Below are 13,444 nucleotides of genomic sequence, written 5' to 3'. Positions count from 1 at the left end.
GGAGGCAACTTTAACCCTTGGTCTGGATGGTGTGGAGGCAACTTTAACCCTTGGTCTGGATGGTGTGGAGGCAACTTTAACCCTTGGTGTGGATGGTGTGGAGGCAACTTTAACCCTTGGTCTGGATGGTGTGGAGGCAACTTTATCTCTTGGTGTGGATGGTGTGGAGGCAACTTTAACCCTTGGTCTGGATGGTGTGGAGGCAACTTTATCTCTTGGTCTGGATGGTGTGGAGGCAACTTTATCTCTTGGTCTGGATGGTGTGGAGGCAACTTTATCTCTTGGTCTGGATGGTGTGGAGGCAACTTTATCTCTTGGTCTGGATGGTGTGGAGGCAACTTTAACCCTTGGTCTGGAGGGTTATTATGACCACACATACACCAGTGTATTATATTAAGTGTATGTTGTGGTCAAACTATATAGTTACATATTACTTGCTTAGCTTCCAAATTAGATTACTAATACAAGAGTAAGATTTATTAAAAAAAATCTTACTCTTGTATTATTAATCTATTTTGGAATTCATAGCAGAGGTTTATGGTCATTCATATAACTATAAACTTGGGGTATGTGAATATACGATAATCTAAGTTGTGAACGATCGATCAACCGATAACTGCTGGAACTCCTCCCATATTCCCCCTCCCCCTTGATGAACCGTTTATAGCTAGTATTGCCAGATGTAAATAGAAATGACTCCCTTGTGTGTTTAGCACATATTAATATATATTCTTATGTACCTTGAGTTTTGTATATATTGTATTATATTATGTAAATATCTAATTAGGTTCAGTATGAATTACATGTAAATATTTATGTTTTGAGCTTCTGTTATGCGAAGGAGGAAGGTTGGAGTGACTTGCCTTGTTGGCAACAAAGTCGTACTCAGCTGGCATGGCCGTTGGCAAGTCACTACTCCCCTGATTTCCCAGATAGGCGGACGTGAGACGTCCAGGGGCCAGATTCACAAAGGTACTTACGAATGTTTTTCTTTTTAGCTACGAATGTTCTTCTTCTTAGCGCCTTCGTAGCAGCTACGTTGGTATTCAGGTAGCCGCACTAAGAAGGAAAACCTTCGTAAGTTTACTCCGTCAGCTAAGTGTGCTGTCGACCACTCGGAGCTTTACGTAAACTGGATATAACTAAATTTTTCTCTACTACATAACTCGGAGGATCGATTTTAAGATTTTAATGTAAACGAAAGATTATAGCTGGTGAATCTCGTGAAGCGGAGTCCTTCGTGTTAGTTATATACGCATTCTCAGCTTGAAACTTGAAGTAAATATGTCTTTTATGATATTAGAATTAGTTTTATAATAGCAAGATATTATACCGGTAATTATTAAGTAAATAAACACAGGTAAACATGAAATATGAGAGAAGGTGGCTGGTGGAAGCATTTACTATCACCAAATGCCCCGCTGCACAAATGTTGTTAGGTAAGAGGGGTAAAAACTTTAAAAACTTCTCTCATTAATTACTTTAACCTATAATTATGACTGGACTATTATGACCTGTTAAAAAGAGGGGGAAGTGGGGGTCCAAGACCTCTTTCTGTTACACAATTTGGCTGTGTAACAATAAGTAATCTATTTATTTTTATTTTATATATATAGAAGGTACATTGGGTTTGTGTGGATACAGAGCATGGTCTTTACATTCTTGTAAAGCCACTAGTATCGCAGCGTTTCAGGCAGGTCAACCTAACAAATAATTTTATGTAGGTAAATTCTAGCAAAATTTATAAAATGTTAACAGGTATATGGCAAGAAAATAAGAGATGAGAGGGATTAGTAGGTATATTAAAGCACATCAGTAGCTGTGATTGATTGCATTGACAGCTTGATTTGTAATTTAACAAAGATTAATGGGCACAATACAGCATTTTGATAGCACATCAGCTACGAGCACATCATCCACGAGGCTACGAGGCCTCAGGGGCCTCGTAGCCTGGTGGATAGCGCGCAGGACTCGTAATTCTGTGGCGCGGGTTCGATTCCCGCACGAGGCAGAAACAAATGGGCAAAGTTTCTTTCACCCTAAGTGCCCCTGTTACCTAGCAGTAAATAGGTACCTGGGAGTTAGTCAGCTGTAACGGGCTGCTTCCTGGGGGGTGTGTGTGTGTTTGTGGTGTGGGGGAAAAAAAAAAAAAAAAAAAAAAAAGTAGTTAGTAAACAGTTGATTGACAGTTGAGAGGCGGGCCGAAAGAGCAAAGCTCAACCCCCGCAAAACACAACTAGTAAACACATGTAAGAAGATAGCAATGATCACAATGGTAAAGTTGTTTGGATAAGGTACATAAAAGCTGGGGAATTGGTTAGCACCAGATACAGTGCAATTTTAAAGCACAAGGTAGGAAACTACGAAGATGAAATTGGGCACTTTTTGGTTTTGTTTTTCAATGAGGCAAATATAGAATATATATAGTCAAATATAGGAAGGCAAATATAGGAATAAAAATGAGGCAAATATAGAATTTTGGATAAAGCACAAGGTAGGAAACTATGAAGATGAAATTAGGTACTTTTTGTTTTTGAATGAGGCAAAAGTTGGACAGCTTTTCAACTCATTAGGGAGTGAGTTCCATAGACTAGGTCCCTTTATTTGCATAGAGTTTACACAGATTAAGTTTGACTCTGGGGATATCAAAGCTGTAAAAATATTGATGCAGTTATTTAAATAAAAAATATATTGAAAGAAATATTACTGGTTTACTTTTACTCAATCTTTTTGTATTGTTCAGTGTATCCAAAGAAGTGAAAAAATTAAGGCATAATGCACAATTTAATGAATGATTGAAAAGAAATAAGACTATTACATATCAACATGAGATCTTTATGATCCATGGTTAACATTATTTAATAAGGATAATACTGATAATAATACAAGAATAATTAAACATCTTTATTACTGATTTTTTTTTTAAGAAACTTGGGTATACACAGCAATGTGCTGCTACCCTATTCTATATGGAAGATTACACAGTGTAGATAAAAAAAAAAACTAGCTATAAGTTCATCTAATACTCCCATCTCACAGGATGGTTAGGAATACATGGAATCAAAGGAGAAAATGCCAGCCTCGATACAAAAACCAATCAACTCTGACTAAACAACAACTTCACGATTTTCACAAGAGGTAAGCATGGAATCATGGAAACAGTCATAATTACTCTTACCAGTTTTTACAAGACTCCTCTTAAACAATGTATTTTTTTTTAACATGCTTAGGTATACAATGTGCTGCTTCCCTATTCTGTATGAAAGATCACACAGTGTAGATCAAAAACCAGCTACAAGCTCATCCAACATCCCCACCTCACAGGAAGGCCAGTCATACATGAAATCAGGAGAGAACAAAATATTTAAGGCTAATCTATTAGCCTTCACTGGCAAAATCTGGGTGCAGCACAAGAATATCTTCCAATATTCCTGAGTGTATTAAGTAATTACAGAGCTCAAAGTACCTCATACCATTTGGTATAAAGTCACTGATAAGAGGGCAATCACAGATATACTGTTGGAGAGTACAGTATGTCCTCTCAAGTAGGACTGAAAACAGACGTTTTTTCACCCAGAGGGTTATAAACCCATGGAACGGCCTACCCGCTGAAGCCGTATATGCCAAAATCCAGCTAAACAATATCATTAAGACAATTGGCGGGCTCTTTAATAAGCAACCGGCTTTCTGTCCTCGTCGAGGCCACTAGATAGTGGCCCTTGGGTAAATTTAGGTAAATATATACGTAAATAAATACCATTGCTTTTCATATCTTGCTAGCGACAAGGGAAGCCATACACTATCTCTTAGAATTACGTAGGTAAACAAAAAATGTAACATATTTGTATACTACAATGTCGGTGCTGACTGTACAAGTTGAAAAAACATAGTTTTACTTAGAAATGTACTATTTTATAAGAAAATTCGACGTAAATAAGTCGCAAGTGGTCACGGATAAGCTCCGATATCCGAGCGTCGTGATTGGCTACAGCTGTAAGATGAAAAATGTTTCCTTCTCTCTGATTGGCCAAACTAAAAGCCTAGTGACATCTAGCGAGACCTATGTGAACTACATAGAAATCTTCATAAGTTTACTTTTCTGAATCGCCCTTTGGCGCGTTCTTAGCCGACACTTGGGAACCTTCGTAGCAAACCTACTTACGAAGAAATACATGGGGCTTCGTGAATCTAGGTCCATTCCTTTGGTTATATTGTATTTTGTTATTTTTTTACAGTCTCCGTGGTGTAGTGGTAAGACACTCGCCTGGCGTTCCGCGAGCGCTATGTCATGGGTTCGTATCCTGGCCGGGGAGGATTTACTGGGCGCAATTCCTTAACTGTAGCCTCTTGTTTAACGCAACAGTAAAATGTGTACTTGGATGAAAAAACGATTCTTCGCGGCGGGGATCGTATTCCAGGGACCTGCCCGAAACGCTACGCGCACTAGTGGCTGTACAAGAATGTAACAACTCTTGTATATATCTCAAAAAAAAAAAAAAAATTTATAGATGTCTATATTAAAAGAGTAATGCTGTTGTTAGTGGATCAGGCTAACAAGATATATCAGTTATGTCATGTGGTAGGTGATTTGGGTGTCTGAGGATCGTAGGTGATAGCTATTGTGATGCAGTACGTTGCAGATTCCTCACCCACTATTTATGTTAACACCTCTAACCTGTTACTTGGGTTAGTGTACAACTGCGCTGGATTGGAGCCTGGTGTTGGCTAGTCCTAAGTATTATCAGTTACTGATTTTGATAGCTGTGTTTAACTTCGTGAAGTTCTTTGATGTGAATGAACTGTGTGTTGAAGCTCCTTGTTCTGATGAAAGTATCAGATGTATATTAGTGTACATCAGTTTTATATAGAGAATGTTAGTTCTCGGTGTTTTACGGTGACCTGTATATATGTCCCAGTAAACTGGCGTTGTTTTAATCAGCTGTTGTAACTTAATCTAGACACTTATTAAAAATTGGCCAGGCTTTGGTTGGCCAGCGATGCTGTGGATCATGAGATCATGACAGAGTACCTGGTAGTCTGGCAGGTGTGGGAGTATCTGGTAGTGTGGGTGGTGTGGGAGTATCTGGTAGTCTGGCAGGTGTGGGAGTATCTGGTAGTCTGGGTGGTGTGGGAGTACCTGGCAGTCTGGGTGGTGTGGGAGTACCTGGCAGTCTGGGTGGTGTGGGAGTACCTGGCAGTCTGGGTGGTGTGGGAGTACCTGGCAGTCTGGGTGGTGTGGGAGTACCTGGCAGTCTGGGTGGTGTGGGAGTACCTGGTAGTCTGGGTGGTGTGGGAGTATCTGGTAGTCTGGCAGGTGTGGGAGTATCTGGTAGTCTGGCAGGTGTGGGAGTACCTGGTAGTCTGGGTGGTGTGGGAGTACCTGGCAGTCTGGGTGGTGTGGGAGTACCTGGTAGTCTGGGTGGTGTGGGAGTACCTGGTAGTCTGGCAGGTGTGGGAGTATCTGGTAGTGTGGGTGGTGTGGGAGTATCTGGCAGTCTGGGTGGTGTGGGAGTATCTGGCAGTCTGGGTGGTGTGGGAGTATCTGGCAGTCTGGGTGGTGTGGGAGTATCTGGCAGTCTGGGTGGTGTGGGAGTATCTGGCAGTCTGGGTGGTGTGGGAGTATCTGGCAGTCTGGGTGGTGTGGGAATACCTGGCAGTCTGGCAGGTGTGGGAGTACCTGGTAGTCTGGCAGGTGTGGGAGTATCTGGTAGTGTGGGTGGTGTGGGAGTACCTGGTAGTCTGGGTGGTGTGGGAGTACCTGGTAGTCTGGGTGGTGTGGGAGTACCTGGTAGTCTGGGAGGTGTGGGAGTACCTGGTAGTCTGGGAGGTGTGGGAGTACCTGGCAGTCTGGCAGGTGTGGGTGTACCTGGTAGTCTGGGAGGTGTGGGAGTACCTGGCAGTCTGGGAGGTGTGGGAGTACCTGGCAGTCTGGCAGGTGTGGGAGTACCTGGTAGTCTGGGAGGTGTGGGAGTACCTGGTAGTCTAGGTGGTGTGGGAGTACCTGGCAGTCTAGGTGGTGTGGGAATACCTGGTAGTCTGGCAGGTGTGGGAGTACCTGGGAGGTGTGGGAGTACCTGGTAGGCTAGGCGATGTGGGCGTAGGCTTATGTTTGAGTTCGGTGATGCAGTAGTCCATTCGGCGCAGGTTTGCTGAGCGGACGCAGCGGGAAGCGAGGAGCAGGAAGGTGTTGGCACACAGCGTCAGCAACATGGGCACGTACAGATACACCAGTTTGGCCTTCTGGTCTGTGGATAATTCAATCAGATTTGTAAATGCAGTCATATTCCCTTAACATGTTCTTTGGATTATCTAATTTCCAAAATATGTGACTCTGGAACAGCAATGTTTACAGCACTGCTCCTGCAGGGGTAGGTACACCATGGGAGACTGACCGGAGAAGAAGCAGTTGTAGAGACCAATCCTGGGGGTGATGACGCTGCAGGGGAGGGAGGCGCGGTAGTGGTTGAGGGTGAGGGCCAGGCTGGTGATGAGCCCCGGCACGCCCCAAGCCCACAGTGAGTGTAGTATGTACCGCCAGCCCTCATCTTCACCAAACATTCCGAACCTCCTGTACACAACATAACAATATTCACTATGACTTGTTTCCACCAAAAGTCTGTATGGAGATTAGGCAATAATTCATATTCAAATATAAGTTCCATAACTAATGACGAACTTTCATACAACCAATAAACCTTTAAGACAATGAATGGAAAACCACTTAAATAAGGGAACACAGAAACAAATGCGATAAATTAAAACAAGGATAGTCTGATAGCCTGAAACAAGGTCCCATGCCCCAGATTACTGATGGATGTAAACAGGAACTTAGTCTAGCTTTCTTATAAATAATCTATAGAAAATTAATGTTGAGTGTTTAGGTGCTCATACAACGATGCTTCAAAAAGTTGTGACAAAGTGCACCTGATTAGTGACACTGGCTTGCCCTGGTTATCTTGAGATGATTTCGGGGCTTTAGTGTCCCCGCGGCCCGGTCCTCGACCAGGCCTCCACCCCCAGGAAGCAGCCCGTGACAGCTGACTAACACCCAGGTACCTATTTTACTGCTAGATAACAGGGGCATAGGGTGAAAGAAACTCTGCCCATTGTTTCTCGCCGGCGCCGGGGATCGAACCCGGGACCACAGGATCACAAGTCCAGCGTGCTGTTCGCTCGGCCGACCGGCTCCCACAGCGTCAGCAACTGTGGGTCTGTAAAGTTGCACTTCAAATTGTTAAAAGGTTACAACTTTATTTTGAATTCGTGCAACTTTCATATTTATAATTTAGAGTTTTGCATTAACCTTCAGGACAGTTGAGAAGAATTGGCTCATTGTGATATTATGAGCAAATTGTTTACGGTTATGCTTATTATTAAGTTTAAATCTATATAAATAAAAATGGAAATGTTCGTTTGTACATAACCGCTAATCTCCGAAAGTTCTTCACGGATTGCTTTGAAATTTTCACACTACGTTCCATTCGCGTTCTAGCAGGTTTTTATATACATACTATATAGATGTCAAGTCTGTGACGATAAAAAAAAATGCTTTTTCTGAAAAACTGTGTTTTTCATGTGAGGGAAATTTTCGAAACCTCTTTACCGATTGCTTGGAAATTTTGACACAACGTTGCATTGGAAAAGGTGCACGTCTTTTTATATATCTACTATATACATGCCTCACCTGTGATAGGAAAAAACATGTTTTTAAAAAAAAAAAAAAACAGCGCCATCTGCTGGACGTAAGAGCAACGCTCGCTGTAATGTTGACCAGACCACACACTAGAAATTGAAGGGACGACGACGTTTCGGTCCGTCCTGGACCATTCTCAAGTCGATTGTGATGAGGACAGGTAGGGACAGGCATTAAATAGGCAAGAGAGAGCTGAGGAGGAAAGTCAGGTGTAGGGGATAGTAGTAATGAGAACTGCAGCAGGCCTATTGGCCCATACGAGGCAGCTCCTATTATAACCACCGAAGGAGATAGTAATAGGAATAAGAAGAGGATAGCAAGCGTAGAAGCGTAGAAGACAATGAACAGAAAAAGGGAGAAGAGAGAAAGAAAGGGAAAGAGAAAGAAAGAAACATTTCTAGTGTGTGGTCTGGTCAACATACTTCAGCCACGTTATTGTGACTCATCGCCTGCAGGCTGTTATCTCCAAAAGTTCTTCACCGATTACTTTGAAATTTTGACACAACGATGCATTCGAATAGGCGCGTCTTTTTATATACCTACTATATAAATACCACCCCTGTGACAGGTAAAAACATGCGTTTTTGAAAAACAGCTCTATCTGTTGCACATAAGACCAACACATGCTATACTAAATATGTTATGATTCCATTTCAATGTTTCCGATTTCATTGATAAATTGAGTTTTCATAAATTCCGATTTATTTTCATTTTTATTTAATTATTTTGTGTGACATTGCCTTGGAATTGAGCTGTGTTGTTTACCATACCGTTCATTTCGTGAGTATAGTTTATTTCTTATTTTTTCCTTATTTTTCATTTCGTTTTTTGAACTGTTTTTCTTATATTTCAGTGATGGGAACATCTGGGGCCAGATTCACGAAGCAGTTACGCAAGTACTTTCGAACGTGTACATCGTTCCTCAATCTTTGATGGCTTTGGTTACATTTATTACACAGTTTACAAGCATGAAAATTTGCCAATCAACTGTTGTTATTGTTAAAAACAGCCTCCTGGTGCTTCGGAGCTCATTAACTGTTTAATAATTGGAAACAAAGCTGCCAAAGATTGAGAAAAGATGTACAGGTTTGTAAGTGTTTGCATAACTTCTTCGTGAATCTAGCCCCCAGATCATTAGATGTTCCCAGTTTTCTGATGAGAACATCAGATCATTTGATCATCAGACGAGGGAGTGGGGAATGGTGGGGAGGACGAGAGGACAGGGGAGGGGATTATAGTGGGGGAGGACGAGGAAACAGGTGAGTTGGGTGTTGTGGGGACGAGGGGTATGGAAAATGGTTGGGAGGACAAGGGGATAGGGGATAGTGAGGAGGACGAGGGGATGGGGGAGGAGGAATGGTAGGGAGGACGAGGGAATGGGGGAGAGGGAGATAATGGGGAGGACGAGGGGATGGTGGAGTGGGGATTGGTTAGGAGGACGAGAGGATGCTGGAGTAGAGGCTGAAGGGGAGGAAAAAGGGACGAGGGAGTGAGGAATGGTTGGGAGGACGAGGGGACGTGGGAGGGGAAATAGTGGGGAGGACTGGGAGACAGAGGAAGGTTGCTGTAACCACAGCAACGCGTGGCCGGGTACAGCTAGTAATAAATACGTTTAAACAATACACATTTATGTTGTGTATTATTATGTATAAAATTTAGAAGGTAAAGTAAATATATCATAATTTGACAGAAATTCACAAAGCATTAGAAAATTACAACTAAAGATTTATAGAATTACCCATCAACATTACCTTGAACACGCAGCTAATGGAACGTAGATCTGATTTAAACAGGATTGCAACTGCTTGTCAATAAGCAATCTCTTTGTGACACTAATTCCTTAGTAATTCCAAATATTCATCTTGGGGTCTTCTTGCCTTCTCAGCTCACTATTTATTTTCTTCCATCATGCAGACCTGCTACACCTTTACACTAATTCTTAGTGTGGAAAATATCAACAGCCTCATCTAAATAATTATCGTGTGGATTTTCACAGTGGACTCACACTCACGGGCAAATTAATTAGTAAATAATCACAAATTAAATTTAATGAAAAAAGTTCTTCGCCTACGCGCGCGCGAAGGCTGACGGGAGCAAGGAGACGCCGCGGTTGTTCAACGTCCTCCCAGCAAGCATAAGAAATATTGCCGGAACAATCGTGGACATCTTCAAGAGGAAACTAGTTGATTCCTCCAAGGAGTGCCGGACCAACCGGGCTGTGGTGGGTATGTAGGCCTGCGGGCCGCTCCAAGCAACAGCCTGGTGGACCAAACTCACACAAGTCAAGCCTGGCCTCGGGCCGGGCTTGGGGAGTAGAAGAACTCCCAGAACCCCATCAACCAGGTTTCAACCAGGTATCATTATACTGCTGTTCAACAGGGATCAACAAGACGCACCACACGTCAGCACCTGCTCTTAGTGTTTCTTATTAGTGTGTCTTTAATTTCAGGAATTATCCACTTAGTTCTTTACAAAGTAATCACTAAGTTCCAGAGACTATATAAACTGAACAAGAAGTGCCATATTGCACTGGACATTTTAACAGTACTGAAAACTGGACTGGTTGAGGTGACGCCGAGTGTAACAGCCCACCAAACAAAATATTGTGCTCATTTATCCACCAAGGACACAGGGTCGGCTGAAGACGTTGGCCTGAGCACCCGGGCACCTGTACCAAGTATTGTGCTCATTTATCCACCAAGGACACAGGGTCGGCTGAAGACGTTGGCCTGAGCACCCGGGCACCTGTACCAAGTATGGTTATGACTGAACAAATCCACAAGGGCCGTGACGAGGATTCGAACCTGCGTCCGGGAGCATCCCAGACACTGCCTTAATCGACTGAGCTACGACAGAGTAAATCTTATGGATTTGTTCATTTGATGCATCACGTTAGTGTGATCTCTGTGTTATGGTTATGACTGTTGGTATTGTTTAATTGACGTCAATTTATGTACCAATGTCATATACCTGTTCCAGGTCCTAGTTAAACTGTAGGGGTTTTACCCAACAAAAACGTGAGTATATAAAGCTCTATTAGTGATTTCTTGCAGATATATAACTTGAACTATTTTTGTATCGAAACAGTTCATGGAATAAACATTTATTGATTTAGATCATTAGGCTAGGCTACTTTAACTGGTTGTCGGAGGCTTGCCCCGAGACATACCAGTTTTCAGTGTAATAATTTAAATAATTAATTTACTGTAAAACTAAATGCTGAACTCTAACAAGATCAAGAACAACGATATGGCTCTGCAAGTGATCTTTTCCCAGCATCAAATTACCTGAGGAAGTCGACACTAACAAAGCAGCTTTATCTTATGTTTATTTTAACCATAGACTTTTGAGAAATTCATTTAGTTTGTTGCTTTGATAAATAGAGTAATTGACAGGTATTTAAATCTGTATATTTATCTATAAGTTTTACCATGTATGTATAATTTATATACTACTGGAAATTAAGTCAGGGAATTAAGTCGAATAGTAAATCCCACACTTCTATTTTCTTACAGTCAAATAGATATTTCTGACAAAGTTTGAGAAACCAGTGATAAGCGAATAGCTGAAAAAAAGAGCCCATTCTATTGGCTGGATGGATGATTAATTAATAATAAAGATTAATTAATAATAAATAATCTGCTTTGTACATATACCCAAGCAGTAGGTTAGCGATTTCTTAACTGATAGAAGATGACTTTATGAGAAATGAAGGTATGAGTGTAGATTTGGTGGTTTGAAGTAGATAGTGATGTAGGCTTCGACTCGGTTTTCCCCCTCCCCGCTCAGCTCGTTGTTGCCCTGAGGGGGGCTTAGTGGGCGGCTGCCGGAGTGTGATGCTCCTTGGGACAGTCCTCTGTCCTTTTCTAGCCTTGTGCTAATGCTGCCGTCCTCTCCAATTATGCTGAGCACCTTTTCCTTCTGTTTCGTTTTTCTCCCCCCCTCTTCTCCTATCTGCTTGCCGTTTCCTGCCGACCTTTTGCTTGTTCTGGTTCTTCCCTTGGACTTCTTCTATTTTGATGCCCGGGTGCTTGAGGAGGCATACTCTTGCACCCGTAGAACTGTAGTACCCGACGTCGAGAGCGAGGGGGAACCTTTTATTGTCAATCCCCCTTTCGTCTCTGAACCCGATCTCGACGGACTGTCGGTTCTTAAGGTGGCGTTTGTGGGGCTTATACTCACGACGCACCCCTAGGAGGCCCTGGCATGATCGGCGATAGCTTCTTGTTGGGTGTCCTGCCTCTAATTGTGGCTCCATGGTGGGTGTGGGGGCACATTCGTGAATGAATATTCCTTTTCGTAGCAATGATAACCCCTGTTTCGACTGTTTCTGCTTTACCTTCTCAGGCTCGTGGGGTGGGTGACCAAGCCCCCGAGTCGGTCCGTGTTGGAAGACCGGGCTCTGAAGCCTCCGCTGCATTGGGCCCCGTCCTTGCTCCTCCTTTGGCCTCTCTGACCCCTCCCCTCCCTCCTCTGTGGTTAGGTCGAGCCCCAAGCCCCCAGTGGTGACTACCTCGTCCCCTGGCGCGGCTCCATCTCTAGTTGTAACTACTGTGCCTTTTAACCCCTCTCTCTCTGGGGGTTCTCACCGCCGTCCTCGTCACGGCCACCCTCGCTCGATTCCTTCCCGTTCTGATACCTATCAAGCCTTGTTTGGTCCTGCTTCGTGGGCCAAATATTTTGATCTCCTCCCTCTTGATTCTGCGCCTCCTGACGATTTCTCCCTCCATCGACATCTCGTTGATTCCGTGGATGCCTCCGTTACTTTCAACCCCACTCGTCTCGGTACACGTGTCGTTGCTGCTCCTTCTCAGGATGCTGCTTCCCGCTTGGCTGCCTTATCCTGCCTTGGCGAGACCCCTGTTCAGGTCTCGAAGAACGCTCAGTTGAATGCCAGTGTTGGCACTATTCTGCTCCCGCCCCATGTTGCGACCGGTGTTCGGGATCTGCGCGACTGCCACGACGATATTCGACATATCCTTGCTGCCCAAGGCCATTCTATTCTCCAGGTGGACACGTTTACTCGTCCCCCTCGTGGTAGTCGCCATCAAACCCTCCGGGTTGTGAAGATTACCTTTGATGGTAGGACCCTTCCACCCTCTGTCATTCTTGCTGGTGCCAGGTGCTCTGTCCAGGAGTACATTCCTTCTCCTCGGCTCTGTGACAAGTGCTGGAGGTTTGGGCATGGTGCCCTCCGCTGCTCCGGGACTGTCTCTCTCTGTCCTTTGTGTGGTGGCGAAGGTCACTCTAAGTCGGAGTGCACTTCTCCCCAGGCTCGTTGCCTCAACTGCGGTGAGGCCCATCCTCCCATCCTACCTTCTCCCGTGCGTGTGTCCATTACAAGCTTGAGGCAGCCGTCCTCAACTTGAAGCACCGGGAGCGTTTATCTTTTCCTGAGGCGAGGCGCCAGGTTCGTCGGCTCCCGCCTTACGCTAATATCTCTTATGCTCACGTGTTGCGCTCTTCCTCTCCTCGTCCTTCCCACCTTCCTTAGACTCGCAACCGTTTCCGGGCCTTGGACCCTGATATGCCCACTGCCCCCTCCTCTGTTCCTTTGGGTTCTCTCCCGAAGGATCCACCTCCTGGTCCTCTGTCTGGGGTTCCCCTTCTTTCTACCCGGTCTGTCTTGTCTCCTGTGTCTTCTTCCTCGTCTCCCTCCGTTCCTCCTTCCCATCCTTCCCCTCCGTCTCTTGACTCTCCCCGCTGCCTGTCGGTGCGGGCTGATGTCCATTGCTCTCCAAACGGCCGTCA

General features: G+C 44.1%; 1 protein-coding gene across 1 annotated transcript in view; it reads right to left on the bottom strand.

The window, feature by feature from the left end:
- The window catches only part of LOC123774871 (uncharacterized), a 90,187-nt gene that overhangs the window by 8,130 nt on the left and 68,613 nt on the right, over positions 1-13,444 (bottom strand). Inside the window, exons 5-6 of the mRNA XM_069316578.1 lie at positions 6,393-6,568; positions 6,075-6,245 (exon numbers count right to left, since the gene is read on the bottom strand). Of these exons, the coding sequence (XP_069172679.1) occupies positions 6,075-6,245; positions 6,393-6,568 (347 nt within the window). The remainder of the gene's footprint in view (positions 1-6,074; positions 6,246-6,392; positions 6,569-13,444) is intronic.

Source organism: Procambarus clarkii, chromosome 84 (assembly GCF_040958095.1).
Source record: "Procambarus clarkii isolate CNS0578487 chromosome 84, FALCON_Pclarkii_2.0, whole genome shotgun sequence".
NCBI lineage: Eukaryota > Metazoa > Arthropoda > Malacostraca > Decapoda > Cambaridae > Procambarus > Procambarus clarkii.
Note: the sequence above shows the minus strand (reverse complement) of the source record. Positions and strands in the feature narration are given on the sequence as shown.